The 18,760-nt window shown below is 41.7% G+C and overlaps 1 protein-coding gene across 19 annotated transcripts in view; it reads left to right on the forward strand.

Annotated features, from left to right (window-relative positions):
- The first annotated feature begins 1,301 nt into the window (after positions 1 to 1,301).
- Positions 1,302 to 18,760, forward strand: part of PLEKHA5 (pleckstrin homology domain containing A5) — a 242,584-nt gene continuing 225,125 nt past the window's right edge. For 3 of the 19 annotated variants that reach the window (XM_067695812.1, XM_067695822.1, XM_067695813.1), the window contains exons 1-3: positions 1,367 to 1,604; positions 1,755 to 1,834; positions 4,126 to 4,183. In XM_067695812.1, the coding sequence (XP_067551913.1) occupies positions 1,513 to 1,604; positions 1,755 to 1,834; positions 4,126 to 4,183 (230 nt within the window). In that variant the 5' untranslated portion in view covers positions 1,367 to 1,512. Of the gene's footprint in view, positions 1,605 to 1,754; positions 1,835 to 4,125; positions 4,184 to 14,104; positions 16,500 to 18,760 lie in introns of those variants that run through there. The other 16 variants (XM_067695817.1, XM_067695820.1, XM_067695821.1 and 13 more) reach the window with 11 other exon arrangements.

Raw genomic sequence — 18,760 nt, forward strand, 5'->3', positions numbered from 1 at the left:
CTCAATTTCATTTCTTTTTTATGGCTGAGTAATATTCCATTGTATATATGTGCCACATCTTCTTTATCCATTTATCTGTCTGTGGACACTTAGGTTGCTTCCATGTCCTGGCTATTGTAAATAGAGCTGTAATGAACATAGTGGTACATGACTCTTTGAAAAAGATTATTTGCCTCTTTAGTGATTGGGAAGATAAGATAATTCTTTAGGGGCCCCAAAAAGTGGTCAGAAGAAGGTGCTATGAGAAAACCAAGTAGTACTATTATTATTGAGCTGTGTATCCTGTTGGCATGAGTCATCTTGCTGCAAAGACACAGAAGCAATTCCAAGTGTGGCTGAGCATCAGAGACAATTAGGAGGCCAGTGCACTTAGCCGGTGTTAAGGTAGATTTTAGTTGCATTGAAATCTGCCCTTTACTCGTTCAAAAAAACCAAAGCCGGGGGACACTTTTAAAATAAGTATAGCAATGTGATTATACAAATAGACTTTCAAAATATTAAAGCCAGTTTGAATCCATGGTTTGCCACTTAGTACTATGACCTTGGGCAAGTTTCTTTAAACTTCATTTTTCTCATCTGTATAATAGCATCTATAGGGCTATTGTACGGACTTAAAAACGTACAGGGTTACAAGGACTCAAGAAAGTTAGCTATTATTGTAATTTATAGGAGATAGAAGAAAGTAGAAATTCAGATTGATAAATAAGTGAATCTTTAAAAAAAAGTAAGAAAAAGACAAGTTTGTATTTTATAAAACATTATATGATTCAAGGGGTCTAGGAAGAGGCAAACTTGTTTTGTCAAGTCTGAATCCACCCCTATTTCATGAGTCTACCGCAACCCGTCAAACCTATGATATCTCGCACACAAAACACAAACAGGAAAAACCTTCCGTGTGCTTCAACAAAAACAGCTTTCCATTCTAAAGCCACCTATATATATTTATATATATATATTTTTGTTTGTTTGTTTGAAAAATCTCTTGCATACCCAATAGCTCTTTTAAAACAAATCTCAGATGCTGTGTTTCTGTTGTTTTAAAGAGAGAGCAATCAGAGGAGCGCGGATTAGCTCCCTTTGAATCTCCCTGGGGGCTGGGAAGCCTTCAGGCAAAGCCCGGGGGGCAGGACGCTTTTTTTTTTTTTTTTTTTTTTAATCGATCTCCGAACCTTCGCTCCGGCGGCGGGGGCGGGGGGGGGCGCGGGTGGGAGGGGTCTGGCCGCGGGGCGCGGCGCCGCTCACCCATCCCCCCCGAGCGCGCGGCTGGGCGGCCGGCCGGCGGCCGCGGAAGATGCGGAGGGGCGGCGGCGCGGGCCCTACCCAGCCCGGGCGGCGGGGCGGGCGCCGCCCGAGGGGGTAGGGCGCGCGCGGGGGCGCGCCGGGCCGGGGAGGCGCGCTCCGGCCGCGCTCGCTCCGCGCTCCCTCAGCTGGTTCGCTCGCTCGCTCCCTCCTCCCTCGGCAGCCGCGGCGGCAGCAGGAGAAGGCGGCGGCGGCGGCGGCTGGGGATCAGACATGGCGGCGGATCTGAACCTGGAGTGGATCTGCTCCCTGCCCCGCTCCTGGACTTACGGGATCACCCGGGGCGGCCGAGTCTTCTTCATCAAGTAAAGAGCTGGGGACGGCGCGGGGGCCCGGAGGGGGCGGGAGGCTGGCGACAGAGGGGAGCGAGCCGGGTCGGTGCCTCTCCGGCCCCCTCGGCTCCTCCCGCGCCCCCACTCAAGCCCCCGTCTCGGCCCCTTCTCTCACCCCTGCAGCGAGGAGGCGAAGAGCACCACCTGGCTGCACCCCGTCACCGGCGAGGCCGTGGTCACCGGGCACCGGCGGCAGAGCACAGGTAACGCCGAGCCCGGCCGGGCCCGAGCGGAGTTGGCTTTCGCCGGGAGGAGGCTGCAGAGCCCTGGCCGCCCACCTCCTGCCGGCAACCTGCCCCGAGCCGCCGTCCCCGGGAGGCGGCGAGGTGGGGCGGAGGCCGGCGGGCGGGGGCGGCCGCAGGTAGAGGGGCCGGGGGACTTCCCTCGAGTCTCCGGACGCCCCTCTCCTCCGTCTTTGATCGCCACTAGCCCACGGCGCCCTCTGCCCCATCCCAACCTGCTCTTCCCCCACGCCCCTGGGTGGCCCACTCCCCTCCCCCGGGAAACCTGGGATCCTGAGTTTTTCCTCCCGCGGCCACTCCTGAGTCCTCCGAGCGCCCCCCGGGCCCCCCACCTCACCCCTCTTTCAACCTTTAGGAAATCCTTTCCCACTCCCCTCCTGCAGCCCGAAACCCTGCCTCTCGTCCGCGGGGAGAATGTGTCCACATCCTCCCCCTCCTCCCCGGGAGCTGCCTCCCTCCTCCTGTGCGGCTTCCTCCTCCGAGGTGGGACTTGTGGGTAGGTGGCTGTTGGAGGAGGAGACGAGTTTGGGGGTGCTTCGATCCTCTCCGCGACAGAGCGGCTTGGGAAATCTGCACGCTTTCCCTCGTGCCCCCGGAGGAGCAGCCGGGGCAGGCATTTGCAGCTGCAGTTGCTGGCCAGCCAGATTCGAAGTCCCCGGCGGCGGCACCGAGGTCGCACACACTGCCAGGAGGCGGTGGGCGTGCTGGGAGGTGTCCTGCGGGAGGGCACTGGTGCCCTGATAGGAGAGGGTCGCCGGCGAAGCATATCTTCCTGGTGCCTTGGGTAGCTTGTTTGAATACTGCTTGTGAGTTGAGCTGGAGGAGAGCTGATTGGAGCTTCAGTGCTGGTCTGGCTTTCTTTTGTCATTCTTTGTGTACATTCTTGAAACTTGTTTGTCTTTGAAACGTAACATGTGTTCTCTTCCTGGCCTGCCTCTGTTTCGGGTGATTGGAAAGGCTTGAGAACAGTTTGGGTGGAAGGTGAGGCCGGCTTCAGAAGTCTGTAGAGCTTGCCCTCCGGGATACTTCTCCAACTCTGAGATTCTCTTAAAGTTGCCAGGATATTGAACAAGCCTGCCTTCTCTATTAAATTCTGGAGTTCAGCGAAGTGACTAATATCTCTAAATTTGCAAAAAGGTGGAGGAGGAAGGGGAAAGCTGGTATAGCAAGCATGATGAGGTTACATTTTTAAGGCATTTCTGACTAACGCGGCGTCATATTTCTTAACTCCCTGTCGTCTTTGACTTGAATGTACATTTCAGTGTTTTGCATACGTAAGTCAACTTTGATGGCCTCTTTGCCTTATGGATAGTAACAGGTTTGTGTCACAAGAGATAATATGATTTTTATTTAGCCTAATCGTCTCGTGGAATTATTCCGTGACTATTTTGGCTATGTGAAATATAAATCTTTATCCTATTTACCCCCAAGGATTTGATAACATTCACACCTCAGAAAATTTTATTATATGATTTCAGGTTAATTTTATTTTTGAGAGATGATCTTGATTTTTCTCTGGTTTGGTTTACTTTGACTTTGTACACACATCATCGGTTTTTTATTTCAGAGCGGTATTATGGTTAAATACAAGACACTGGTGGTTTGTAAGTAACATGTAGCACAGAATGGTGCCATCGTTCACCTGCATTATTGCCAGGTTTATTACTTGAAACTTCACATCTCTTAAAGTCAAGTCTGTAGAAACACACATGTACGTATAAGTATGTGATTTCAGATTTCTTTCCCCCTAATTAAGTACTTAGGAAGTTCTTTCTCATCAATGACACTTCCTGGATGGATTCACTTATGTAGCTGAAAGATATGGTCTTACATAGACACAACATACCTAGGAAGAAGTGGGTGTTACCTTTTACGTATAGTCTTTTTCTTTGGTTTTGGGGGAGTTTTTGGCCTACCGTTCAAGGGTACTTACCTAGGATTACAAGGCATCCCTTTGCTTTTTTGGCTGCCAGGGCGTAGTTCCTCTTCACTCTGATCAAAGTGTATAATTATGTCAGATAACCTCTAATATTGTTGATACTTTTCTGGTGGCTTTACATTTGAATTGCCATTTTCCCAAAAATGATATTATATCTGAGTTTTATTACCAGTCTAATGCTTTTGGGGGGGGGTTACAAACCTACTTAATAAATGAAAATAGCTGATCATGAAAAGGAATAATTAAAATGGTTTGAAACTTACTGTGCTGTTCTATGGATGTAATACTAATGGTGAAATGTATGTTTTTTTAGATTTGCCTACTGGCTGGGAAGAAGCATATACTTTTGAAGGTGCAAGATACTATATAAAGTGAGTTTTTTTAATTATGATTTTTTTCCTTGGTAATTCAAATGTTGTGATTAACCTTTGGTTGTATGTCTAGGTATGATCATGATTTCTTAAGGTTTATTGTATTATATTGACTTTATGCTTTATGAGTGTTGGAATTTTGAGGTAAAAGATGACACTCTTAGTTTTCTTATGTTGTTTGCCTGGACCTTCATTGATTTGGGAGTTAGATCATTTATGGCCACGGTTACATTTTTGGTGCCTCTGTATATATTTTTGAGTGATAGCGCATTACAGTATTTTGTCTTTAGTATGTTACCTTTTTTTTTTCTTTTTAAGTGAATTCTGTTCATGTGTATTTTGACCAGAACTATAAGTAGCAAAAGTGATGTAAAGCTAGATTACCGTTTGATGGACAATAACAGGACTGAAAATACAAGTAAATAAACAAGGAGTATTTCACAAACATCTGTTGGAACATTGTTTGTAATTTGCCTCAGTTTATTTAAATATATCTAAGTTTTAAAAATACATATCGAAATATTTTACTGGTAATTGTATTTGAATAAAAGGCTTTCAGTAGCACTTACAAGGGACAAATGACCAGTCCTAAAGTTAAATTAATTCTATAGAATATTGAAATAATTTTCTGTTCAGAGTTAACTTGATAGTACTTGGAGACAAATACAATGTTTGAGGGCAATATTATATAGGAAAATTTTTTATCCCTCAAGGGAAAATAAAGGTGGTTTTATCTTCATTTTAAATTAGAAACTGTTTACTTAAGAGCTTGTTTTTGTTGTTTTAAAATTTTTTGTTTAATTTTAAGGAACTGAGGCTTGAAAGAGAATGCTTAAATACAAGATTTGGTTGAGATGTCAGTGGTTTAATAATAATAACAGGTACCTAGCTAAAGGCACCTCTGTTACATTGGGCCCAGTAAGGTATTTTGCTGAGTGCCATTTTAAAGATGATGCCGTACTTCACTAAATTATAATTACCTATATGGTTTTAACATTTTTTTGAATGATATTTACATAAAATGTTAAGGGATATGTATAGTATTAGCTATGCTTGCTTTTTTGGATGTAGAAATAGAGAAAGCAGAACCAAGATACAGGAATGGAGTATAGTTTCATGATGTGGTCCTTCTCTGGATATGTTTAATTTACATCTTTTATTTGGAGATTGTGCTGTGCATTGTTAGATGGCCTAAAAAATAAAGGCATGAGTAAAGTGCAGAGTCACCAAGTATTTTTTCTAGTGGTTATTTTTATCCTGAATTAAAGTGAGTTTGTATTGCCATGAAAAGGGATGCTTCTTTTTTTTTCTGGACAAAGTATTGATATTTCTGAAGAAAGACAGTTTTTTTGGTGGAGTTCATTTATTTTTATCCAGTATAATTTTAACTACTGTACCTTAAGCCTAGCTGATCTACAGAATAGGAGTAACATTACAATTCTCAATATTATTTAAATGTCGGTGAATGTGTACGTTCTTAGATGAATGTTTGACAGTACAAAATGTTATTATTCTGTGTGGGCCAAATATGTATGTTTTAATTTAGAAGTAGGCTGTTAGAAAGACTGAGTTTTCTTTTGTTTTACTAGCCGTTTTGATTAGAGTTTCTTGAGTGTCATGCCTAAGTAAGTTTCTCAGGCAAATGAGGACAATATTAAGAAAGTGGTAATAATTTTACTTTAACTCAGGATACATTTTTAAACTAGTGGGTTTTAATCATGTGGTATTGATAGGCAGCCAATCATTGTGTCCAAAAGTAGCAATAAAGAATTTATATTATGAAGGTAATTTGTTCTAAAATTGAGCATATTTTAGAAATATACACTCATTAAACTTCAAGTAAAATAACCATTGACAAATACATGATTTGCTGAATGTTGGGTGCTACTACCTTTCCTTTCTGGGTTATATCAGAAGACTAATTTCTTTTAAGATTAGTTAAATCTCTAACGTGGGCTGTAATTTCCTAGAAATTTTTTACTTACTTGTGTTGTTATAAGCAATTAGGGATGCCTGATCATTCTAATATAATAGGGGCACTACTTTTATCTTAAACTTCACAATTTACAGAGTGCTTTCACATATGTTACCACGTCTGAATCTCATTTTAATCGTGGATGTAGTCAGAAGAATTACTCTTTCCATTGTCACACCACATAATAAAACAACAGAAACATGCCTTTGGAATTTATGGTCTGCAAAGACAGCAAGATGAGAAACAGCAGGAACATGAACTATATTTAGAATGTTCAGAGTAGGAGAAAGGATAGGAGTCTTCAGTAGGAAAGTGATGACTGTTGGTGGATATATTTCTCATTGTTGGTTCTTTTTTAGATGAAGGAAGGAGGTTACTGCTCAAATTATAAGAAAAACAGGTGATATAGTGAGCAGGGTGGATTTTATTCACAGGGGAAGAGGGAAGATGAAAGGGCAATAAAAGACACATTGACCATCTTGTTATTCCTAATCCTGCGTTCCTGGGAGGCTCCAAGAGCAAGAACTGAAAGAGACTGAAAGAACTTGAGTTGTTTCTACTTTAGTTCCCAAGTGAAGTACATTTAACTCTCAAATTATTTCTCTCCTGAACAAATGTTGGTGTTTGTTCAAAATGGCAGAAGAAGAATTTATCTTTGCATAGTATTTTGGTATCAACGACTGCATCCCTGTGGGCATTAAGGAGAAAAACACTCTTGTGGGGAAGAGTTGGAAGGCAGGCCTTGACCCTCTAACACGTTGGAGCTCAGTCTTCCTGTCTTTAAATTAGGCTGGCTGGAAAAGATAACTTCTCAATTCCAGCCCACTTTCAAATTTCTTTGAATTTTATACTATTCTGGGAATTTACAGTATTCTACAAAATAATGAACTCACAGTGCCAAGAAGAGATAATGTGGGAAATGTGGAAAGTTACTTAGCTTTCCTATCCCGGTTAACTGTTTGATCTCCCTCTTTAAGCTTTGTGCAGATAACCATAGATAAGTCTAAGCAGAGCCAGAGCTGTGTTGTGCTTGCTGTCTTTCTGTTGCTGCATTTTGTGTTTTGTGTACTTATCTTCCAGGGAGAGCTGTGTGCACGCAGTTAACAGTGCTAACTAATGTCAACAGAGGAGCTGATCAGAGTTGAGTTGTATAGATTTGAGCTGGATAATCAGTTTTCTTTATACAGTTTTTGAAATTGGTTCTTTCATAAAAGTCTACAGTTCGGAAACAGAATATATAATATAGAGAAGGTATTTTACTTTAAATCCTTTTGGCCAGAAAATATTAAAATTTGAAAATTCTGTATTGTAAAGATAAATATTTAGCTTTAATTTTTTATGAGAAAAGCTTGCTTTAAGCTAACCAGCCTCTAAATTATTTTATTACTTGTGTGTGTGTGTGTGTAAATACATATACACAGAGTTTGAATTTGATTATTGTTTCCATATTGCTTTTTAACACTTAATTCATGCTTTTTATCTTTAGGAAGAATGCTGAAAATTGCCAGTGATTTTTGTAATTTATAAAGTGTAGCTTTAAATATTCAAATAACTTAGCTCGTAAAGTACAGAAGATAATCTTATATATTTGAAGGTTATAAAACTTTCTGCTTCCTCCTTGATATATTACTTAATGACTCTGTAATGACAGGTCATGGTAGCTTAAAATGGATGTGTCATTGACTATTACTTTGTGCTTCAAAGCTTTAAGATGGTTAATTTAAAGGGCTAAGTAAATCTTAAAACAATGCTCTCCTAATAGTGAGAAACTTTTTTCTAATTATTTAGAGGTCATTGTCTTATGTGGCAGGTTTGGGGATCAAAAAATGTCTTTGCAGGGTAATAAAGTAGTATGTAAATTTTGTGAGGTTATATTTTCATATTGCTTTTTTCTTTCTTTTCTTTTTTTTTTTTTTTTTTTGCGGTACACGGGCCTCTCACTGTTGTGGCCTCTCCCATTGCGGAGCACAGGCTCCGGACGTGCAGGCTCAGTGGCCATGGCTCACGGGCCCAGCCGCTACGCAGCATGTGGGATCTTCCCGGACCGGGGCACGAACCCGTGTCCCCTGCATAGGCAGGCGGATTCTCAACCACTGAGCCACCAGGGAAGCCCCCATATTGCTTTTTTCTTGATTTAAAATTTTAAGTTCTGAAAATTGAACTTTTTCTTAGATATGCAAATAGAGCAGTGTTTGATTTTTGACTAATGAAGTTTCATTTCAGTATCTGCTATAGTTGGGTCTAATGTGTGCTTAGAATTTCAAACTAATCTGCAATGATGGGAATTCTAGTATGAAATAGCCATTTAAGGTTGCAAGTGAGAGGAAAATCTGTTTCTTCACAGATTATCACAATTCAAACTATGAGTGAAGACGGAACATAGCTGCCACGAGAATGTGAGAATATATTGCAATATATTTGATATTTTAAATTGTTTGGTATAATAGTACTATAATATTATAATTAGACATAGCAACACAATGTTTCAGAACAATTCCTGGATGTTGTACATCTTTTTTGCATTCATAACAGAGTTTTTGGAATAAGTAATCCTTTTTTTAAAAAATTTTAAATTTTATTTATTTATTTTGTTGTGCTGGGTCAGCAGGCGGGCTCCTTAGTTGTGGCATGCAAACTCTTAGTTGTGGCATGCGTGTGTGATCTAGTTCCCCGACCAGGGATCGAACCCAGGCCCCCTGCATTGGGAGGGTGGAGTCTTAACCACTGGGCCACCAGGGAAGTCCCAGAATAAGTAATCCTTACATGTGTAAAGCACTTCATGCTGATTCGATAGGTACAGCATAACAATTGAACTATGACTTCAACCTTCAAGGAGTTTGTAGTATAGAGAAAAGCATGCAGTGTATTAAAAAAGGGAGATGGTGTGGGCCCCATGAACTTGGTTAGTGTGAGGCACTTCAACACAGCATTCAGTGAATTTAATCCTCACAGTAGCCCCTAGTTTTCTTTTTCTCCCCGCCACCACCCCTTTTTCAGGATGAAACTGAAGCTTAACGAGGTTAAGGGCCTGTTGTAGGTCATATAGTTTCACTATGAGTCACTAGCATTCAAATTAACGTCTCTGGGCTGAAACCCTTCTAGACCTAAAAATACAGGGCAGTATAAACAGATCCTATAGTATGTGTCTCTCCATAAGTAGGTTGCTTGGGGACAGAAATATCATTTCAGAGAAACAAGTATAATGGTTAGGTTAGTGGGCCAACCTACAAATAGAAGCTTGTTTCACCCCCTAAAAACCTGTTGACTAGTATTATTTTAGTGGTCCTTCCTTTGCATCCACTGAAGAGTGCTAGACACTGTTCTAGATGTTTGGTGATACAACTGAGACCCGGCCTTCCTGGAGCCTACAATCTAGTAGGAAAAAGAGACGTTAAAACAAAACATGGAACAAACATGTAATTTTAAAATGGCGTCTTCATTAAAAGAAAAGCAGAGTGTTTTGTGGCAGATTAGGAAAGTTTACCATAAAGAACAGTGTTTCAGGATGAAATGTGTTTAAGTTTCAAGGGTGGGGTGACAGGATTTCCACCCTCAGTGAATTTTATCTGGAATCTCATTGTCCTTTTTAGCCCCAGGAAGGTTGCTCGGCACCAGGCCCGCTCAGTGTCTTCTTGTAGTGCCTGCCTATAGCTTAATGCCAGCATCCAATGAGCCTCTGAGTAAATGGTGTCTGTACTGATGATGCTGGCCTCCACCCTCCCGAGGAGTTAATCGGGGTAGAACAGAGGAGTCCCGACAACTCAAGTGATTGCATTTGGAGAGCCCTTTCTGGATTTCTCAAATGATTTTCCCCTAATGTTGATAGACCTCTTTCTTTGTTTTCTTCTTATTCTCAAAGCTGGTGTAGTTTAGGAAGGGGGAAGAAATGGGGAGTAGAGAAAGAATTGGTTGGAAGAGTCAAAGAGTTGGAGGCCTTGAAGACCGGTAGGATGTAAACATCCCTGTCTAGGCACCTCTGTCTGTTCTACAAAGACAAGGGGTTTCTCAGCACTTGTGGGCCAATACTCTCTCCTGGGGCCTTTTCGTTTTTCTGTAACAGATAATGTAGAAGTTGGGGTTAATGGTGAAAATTTACTTGTATAGATGTGTATGCGTAAATTGGAGTTAATATAAAAAATGATGCTGGGGCTTCCCTGGTGGCGCAGTGGTTGAGAGTCTGCCTGCCGATGCAGGGGATGCGGGTTCGTGCCCCTTTCCGGGAAGATCCCACATGCCGCAGAGCGGCTGGGCCCGTGAGCCATGGCTGCTGAGCCTGCGCGTCTGGAGCCTGTGCTCCGCAACGGGAGAGGCCACAACAGTGAGAGACCCACGTACCGCAAAAAAAAAAAAAAAAAAAAAAATTGATGCTGGTTGTCCGTCAGACGGTGTCTTAAGAAGTCAGAGGAGGAAGGAGCTTACTTAGGCCGGGCTGACGTGGAAAGGCTTGAAGGAAGAGGCAGGAGTTGAGCTAAGCCTTAAGGGCATGGATGGAATTCAGATGGGTTGAGATAGATGACTGATAACATAAATTCATGGGGGTGGGGACATGTATAATATGTGTGATGAGTAGTGATAACTGCCCTGCTGGTGATTAGAAAATGCTAGGATAATGGGAAGTCAGACGAGGAATGCTGTTAGGAGTACTGTTTGTTGTTGTGTCTGGTCTTTGAATAAAAGGCTGAGATTTTTATTTCTGGGCAAGCCCACTGCAGGTGTTTTTTGGTATAGCATTAATAGCTTAAAGTGAAGGTTTTAAGGGAGATTTTAATATAGGCAGCTTGGGTTAGAAAGGGGCAAACCTGGAATCGAGGAGTCCCATCCTGGGTCTGTCGCTGTAACCTGGAAGTTAGTTGCTGGAACCAACTTGGTAGCAGTGGGAATGGAAAGGAAGGAAGCCATTGATCAAAGATACTGAAGAGGAGTTGACAGGCCTTGGGAGTCTTGCTGAGCTGGGAGGTTGTCAGAGAAAGAGAGGTCAGAAGTTACACAGAAGCCTTTGTGTCTGAGTGGCTACAAGAATGATTGGTACCCTTGACCAGAATAAGGGAATAGGTGGTTGGGGGGAGCGCTAGGTGGAGGTGTTAATGATGGTTTGGTTTTTGAGCTGCTTATCTTGAGAGGGCATAGCATTTTAGGTGGCTAAAATCTGGCCTTTCCAAAGGACTCCCAACATTATCTTCTATTCCTCCCTCATGAATAAGAAATACAAACCACCCCCCATCCCCCCTGCCCCCACAGAATGCTATCTCAGCTACCTAATTATCTCCAAGCGGTATGTAGATCCAAGCCAGGAATGTCATATTCATCCATCCAATTATTCATTCAACAAACACTTACTGAGTACTGTGTGCCAAGTGCTTTAGGTTTTATGAACGAAACAGACATGGACCTTGCTCTTAAGGAGCTTATAGTTAATTTAAGGAGAGAGACAGCAGTATCATAATCACAAACATATAGTCGTAGACTGATAAATGCTATGAAGTATACATCATGCTTTGAGCAGATGTATTTGTGAGGACTCGGCCCAGTGTGGAAGAGGCCTTTCTCACAAACATAAGGAATAACCCTTCCTCTGAAAGCTCAGCTGTGAAACCCCACAGAGTGATGAGAACAGAGCAGTGCAAAGTCACCTGAAAGATGAATTGATAGCATCTTGGGCTTGAGATTGGACCATAACCTGAGTGAAAGCGTTGCTATAGCTAAAGAAAGACTTGGGGTGGGGTTGGTGTGATGTGGAAATTTAGAAAAAGGAGAAAAGCTGCAGAAGTTACTCTCTACTATCTAGTAGAGAGCAAGGTTAAGCCAATTGATTTTGACTGTTATTCCAGTCCCAGTGGCAAGGTCTTCCAATTACTCAATCTTTCACTGATGCATTTTTTCCCTTCACTTCTCTTCAATACATTTTGAACTCATAATTATGTGCCTTAGCAATTAGGTACAATCATTAAACAAAATAGACCAAACAACTTTACCCTTCTGGGGACTGGTATGGTGGAGGAGAGAATATCAGACAAAGAAAATATAACTTTTATGGTATGTAAGAATATATAAATGCTGTAGGAAAAAAATTAGAGCAAGGTGTGTAGGATCAGGAGAGGAGTGAAGAGGGATGGGTGTGGGAGAAAAAGACAGTGGAATCAGAGAAGGAAGAGCCCAGCTGCGTGGCGGCCTCCTTGGTTGATGTAATTGGCTGTTACACGGGGAGATGTGGAGCCGTCGCAGGTCTGAGCAGAGGAGGAGATGCGTGGTCTGGCTTCGCCCTTTGAAAGGGTCAGTCTGACTGTTGTGTGAAGGTGAGACTTTGGGGGCCTAGTGGAGCCCCTCCAGTGTAAGTTCTCTCCCTCATCAGATTCTCTCCTTATATTTCCTTTTAACACTTAACAGGATCATGATTAAATATTTAATTGTGTAACCCCATATTTCTTTTAAGCCGCCAGCGATTATCAGTGCCATTGATTTAATAATAGTAACAGCTTTTCAGAGGGGAGAGACATAACCATATTAAATAAACCCCTTGATCCTTAATTCAGAAACAGTATATTGAAAAAGCATGTTTTAAAATCAAGTCAATGCTTGCTTAATACCTGTTTGCCTACACTCCTTATGGTAGGTAAGCTTCATGAAAAGCAGCTCATTCATTGCTGTGTTTTTAGTCCCTCAGCTTAAACTTTTCTCATAGTAGTTCCTCAGTAAATATTTGTTGATTGATGAATTTTGATGATGACACTCAACTTCATTCAGAAGTTGAAGATGCTATTCAGAAACCTTGTAATGTGGCTCTTTGTGAAATTTAAATATTCTCTTTATGTGACATCTATCTGTCCCAGTATGAATTAGGAAGTCAGCTGTTTCTCGAGTTTGGCTCATGCGATTCTCCTCCAGGAGACAGATAGGATCTGCTCAGAGGCCTGATTATGGGACCAGATCCAGGATCAAGCCAAGATAATGCAGGGACCTGTGAGGGCTGTTGGGAGACAGCTGAATCCCAGACCTTGCCAGTGACCGTGCCATTTCCATTTAGAAATGTTCACAGTTCAGGCTGCTGTGGTTTGGAGAATGGGGGAGATATACTGTCATCATTAGTATGAGTAAAGCAAGTGTAGACCACTGAACTCAGTGGGTCCTAGAGAGGCCTGAGAGAAATAGAAATTAGTCCTCACGAGGTACAGGTGACAGACATTTCAGAGCCACGCAGAGAATTCCTTGGTTACTTAGAAGTAGCCTCCTAGCTGTTTGGGAATTATTCTCTGAAGTGGCCAGTAATTTCAGAAACACCCAAGAGAATCCCTCTGGACTGTTAACTCCTTGAAGGCAGGGACTGTGTCATGTCATCTTTGTGTTTCCAGCACTTGACACATAATAGGCAATGAGATGTTTGAAATGAAGACCTATTACAGATTGTAAGAAAAACAAGTCATTGCCCAAATCTGAACATCCCAGGTCACTTTTCTGCTTCTCACTTGTCATCTAGTCAGGATTCATATTGTTGTAAATGTCAGTGACCCAAAGCCAACTATTACAAGCAAAAGCAAACTCTCTTCCCACATTAGTTCCAGGAGTGACACAAGTGAATCCTTCAAGACCCTTCCTCACTCACCTTTTTTCACTTTAGAAAGTTTTTCTCCACTTAACCATAAAAATGTTTGCCCATGGCCCCAAATTACACCCTTTTAGCTTTTTAACCCAAAAGATAAGGTTTCTTCTCTATTCCTCAATAAAAAAAATCTTAGACAAGGACTTTGACCACCTTGTATTACATGCCCATTGCTGGAGTGAAGACTGGCCCTCTGGTCTTCAGTAATTTTCTGTCCTTGGCTGAAACCAAGATTATTATCAACCAGCCTTCCAAGAAACTGTGTGATGAGAGAGGAAGGCCTGGTCACGTAGGAAGTCAGGGTGTGAAAGGCTGCATGAACAGAGATCTCCTGCTTCTCCCTTGTATACAGTGCACAGTGCTAAAGGCCAGGAAGGCCATGAACCTGAGCATCTGCAGACTTCCTAAGAAGTGATATTATCAATGATTTTCAAGGATGCTTTCTGCCTTCCGTTGAAGAAGAAGTAGTTGAAGATACGTGCAGGGTGGTTCAGGCCTGGACCCTGGAGAATGAAGAGGAAGAGTTGAATTCTGAGGAAGAAGCAATAGAAGCCAATCCTATACTGGCTGCCTTGAGCAAGGGGGACTGAGGAAACCAACTTCAATTTGGTACAAGTGACAGTACAGCCTCACTGTGATCAAAACCTCCACTCTGCTACAGTGGGCCAGGGATTCCCTCTGGTTCTTCTGAAATCACTGGCCACTTCAGAAAATAATTCCCACACAGTGTCAGTGCTTGAGTAATGCTACCCCAACTTGCTTGCTACATTGCCTCCCAGGGATGTTCTACATGCTTTCCACCCCCACCCGCCCCCGTCCCTTCCAAGTGACTAAGATTCTTTACACATATTATTTCTTTGGAATAGACATGGTCTTCAAAAGAGAGAATTTGCCTCTGAGATGAAAAATAGTTTTAGACTTCATATTGAGTGAATTCCATCAGCTTTTGCTGAACTTGGTTGAAGGTGCATATAATACCCATTTTATTAAATATTTACAATGAAGCTGTTTAACCTAAAATTTAAAACTTAGTAAAATAGGACAGAATAGCAGAGTCTTCAGAAGAAACAAGGAATTACTCCTTGCTCATTTTTCATAGTATACAAAGCAATGGTGGAGAGAAAGTAACTTGTTAAACTTAGTGTCAATTTTTTTTCTCTGTTTGAAAATTCATCTGTTCCAGTTTTTATTTTGAAAATTTTAATCTATCACAGAATATAGATGCATCTAATAATGATGGCATTTAAAAAAAATTTAGTAAAGAAATGTCAGAGAATGATTCCAAATCTGTGTTTAGTGTGTGTCCTTTTTTCCAACCTGTTTTATAATGTTAAGTGTTTCTTTCTGATTATAGAAGTAAAACATTTGGAAAAAACTGAAGAGTATAAAGAAGGAGAAAATAAAATCACCTGGTCTCATTATGCAGAGAGAATTTCTATTAATACTTCTGTATATATGCAAAAATATTTTTAAAGATTTGGGTCTTATTGCTAGTACTGTGTCGAATGCTGTTTTCATTAAAGTTATATCGTGTGTCCTTATGTCATTATATATTCAATGGAAGATTTTTTAATAACTGATGTTTTATCTTATGAATATATAATAGTTTAATCATCCCTCTATTTTTAGATGGCTATGTTGTTTCCAACTTTTTGCTGTGAGAAAAATCCTTATATAACATATGCATGTCTGTTTCCTAGACTTGGAATTATTGGGATAGGGTATGAGCTTTTTAAAGGGTTCATTACTTAACATTTTGCCAAATTGCCCTCTAAGAGATTTGTACAAAGTTATGTTCTCCCCTTAGTATATGAAGTGTATAAAAGTGCCCCTGTTTCTCCATACCTACAATAAATACTCCAGACAGATGAAATTTGAAGGTAACTGATGGAGAATCTGTGTGGGTTGTCATTAGTGATTCGGAGAGTTTGGAACAGGGATTGGTCTTTATCTGTTGCTACGTAACCAACTATACCAAAACTTAGTGGCTTAAAACAACAATGATTTATAATTTCTCACCTTTCTTTGGGTTGACTGGGCTCAGCTAGGCTGTTCTATTTCCTGTGATATAACTGAGGGCCCTCCTGCAGATACATTCAGCTGCAACTTGGCTGGAATATCCCGTGTCTTCTCTCCTCATGGCCTCTCATGACTTAGTAGTCTATCTAGAGTTTCTTGCTAACAACACAGCTGGCTTCTAAGAGGGAACGTTCCAAGAAGACAAGCCCCTAGGTGCAAGCGTTTATCAAACCTCTGCTTGCATTATGCTTGCTCATGTCCTGTTGGTCAAAGCAAGTCACATGACCAAGGCCAAAATCAAAAGTGGGAGAGAACTACACAAGCCTGTGAATACCAGGAGATGTGGTTCATTGCAGACCGTTGATGTAATGGATTACCAGAAATAGTAAATAAGGTTCAACTAGCATTGCAAGTCTGATTGATGAGCAATAGCGCTTTGGAGCACTGTGTTTGGAAAAATTTGGAGATCAACTTCTGGATCAGTAGGAAAGCGTATTGTGACAAGTTAATGATGTTTGCAAGGGCTTAGGTGAGGAGGTTGGTATAATGGTGTATTTACCATCCTTAATTTAATATCTGAATTTATATCATAAAGCCACAAACGTAAACATGAAAGGCAATTCAAGAGCTTACATGTAAGCCCAAATACTTTAAGAACATTGGAGTACTTGAGTAAAGCGAGCCTTAAGCTTTTATTCATCCTGGTTTCGTACTGACAATTAATACAACTGGTAGTATAAGATATCAATAATTGGGCTTCCCTGGTGGTGCAGTGGTTGGGGGTCCGCCTGCCGACGCAGGGGACACGGGTTCAGGCCCCGGTCCGGGTCTTCCCGGACCACGTGCCGCGGAGCGGCTGGGCCCGTGAGCCATGGCCGCTGAGCCTGCGCGTCCGGAGCCTGTGCTCCGCAACGGGAGAGGCCACAACAGTGAGAGGCCCGCGTACCGCAAAAATATATATATATATATATCAATAATTGGCATCTTGTGCTAGATTAGTTTGCAAGATACCCGTATTTCACACCAGGACTGCTCTTTCCCATTGCTGAGTGAAAAAGCTGTAACAGGGTTCATAGATGAGGAGCAAGTATCTATACTAGTGCCCAAGGTCAGAGTATAGGTGGGTGGATGGCTAGATGGATGGAGACATAATCTCACATATATACGTATTTGCATGTGTGAGTGTGTGATTTTAAGAGCTTGACTGAGTTGTGAACTTGACGCTTGGATTTACTCATGTGATTTAACCAGTATTATCAGTGGCAGTATTTAAGAGTAGGCACTATGGCCTATGCCAATGGTCCCCAACCTCTTTGGCACTAGGGACCGCTTTCATGGAAGACAGTCTTTCCACGGACGGGGTTGGGGTGTGGTTCAGGCGGTAACACGAGCGATGGGGAGCGGCAGGGAGCAATGGGGAGCGATGGGGAGCGGCAGATGAAGCTTCACTCGCTCTCCCGCTGCTCACCTCCTGCTGTGCGGCCCGGTACCTAACAGGCATTCTGAGGGAGACTTACAGGAAAATGTTACTATTCCTCCTGATACAGTAGTGCGGAGTCTCTTTTATGCTTTTCCCTCTCACCCCATGCTCTGCTCTCCCAGAGGAGGTTCTGTGCATGTCAGCAGTTTGGTGTGTGTCCTCCTCCCCCTTCTTTGCATACCTATACATTCATTTATTCATTTATTTTTACCAAAATGAGCTTGTCCTATATGTACAATTCTTTGACTTTTCCTTTTTATTTAATACCTTAGATCTTTTAGTATTAGTACTTAGAAGTCAACACCGTTCTTTCAGTAGCTACAAAATATTCATTAATTATTTAGCTGGACATTAATTATTTAGTTGGACATTTAGTGTTTTTCCATTTTTTTCTTCAGTTTCTAAAAATGTTGTCATGAACGTACTTATACATAAACTGTGGCCGTATGCAAATGTTTTCATAAAATAGATGTGGAAATTGCTGAGTTAGGCTGTATACGTACTTTAGCTTTTGATAAACGTAGTAAAATCGTGCTAAACACCATAAATAGGGTCTGAAAATATTGAAGTGATTAAAATGCATAATTATAAGATTAATGAAAAGCAGTATTTTTCATTAAGTTCATGGAGTCACACACAAAAAATAGGAAAGTGGTAGAAAGTGACACATTGTGCAAAACTACATAATGAATCAGAAAGCCCCAAATGAAAACAGGGCATTCACCCCCTAAATTCCTTTTGGAATTGGAGTTGGTGCAACTGTTGGAGCCCTTCGACAGTCACGTTCAGATTAATTTGTGGTTTTACTATTTAGGTTTGCAGTTAGGCCAACTTCCAAAAAATCTTTACCATCTTACCCTCGCATGAGGCAGTGTGTAGGATTATTGTCTCCTGTATCCTTGCCAGCACTTGGTGTTACCAGCCTTAAGTTTTGAGTAATCTAATGGACAAAAATGGTATCTTGTTTGAATTTGCGCGTTGTTGGTTTTGGCCATGCTTGTCATCTTTCCCTCTATTTGTTGCCTATTTGAGTCTCTTCTACAAATTGCCTCTTCCATATATTTTTTCTATTTTTCTATTGCTATTTTTCTTAATGATTTATGTCATTATGTACTTTTTTGTATTTTTGATATCTGAGCCAGTTAGCTTATTAGAGCTCTCCAAGGTATTTTTGCTGTGCACCCTGATAAGTAGAACGTTTTTGGTTATATACTCTCATTATATGTCTATTTATTTATAGATTATATATGTGTATTGTTGTCAGTCTGTGTCATACATTTTTTTTTTTTTTTTTGCGGTACGCGGGCCTCTCACTGTTGTGGCCTCTCCCGTTGTGGAGCACAGGCTCCAGACATGCAGGCTCAGTGGCCATGGCTCACGGGCCCAGCCGCTCCGTGGCATGTGGGATCTTCCCGGCCTGGGGCACGAACCCGTGTCACCTGCATCGGCAGGCGGACTCTCAACCACTGCGCCACCAGGGAAGCCCCTGTGTCTTACATCTTAGTAAAG

The sequence above is a fragment of the Pseudorca crassidens genome, chromosome 11 (genome assembly GCF_039906515.1).
Source record: "Pseudorca crassidens isolate mPseCra1 chromosome 11, mPseCra1.hap1, whole genome shotgun sequence".
Lineage (NCBI taxonomy): Eukaryota > Metazoa > Chordata > Mammalia > Artiodactyla > Delphinidae > Pseudorca > Pseudorca crassidens.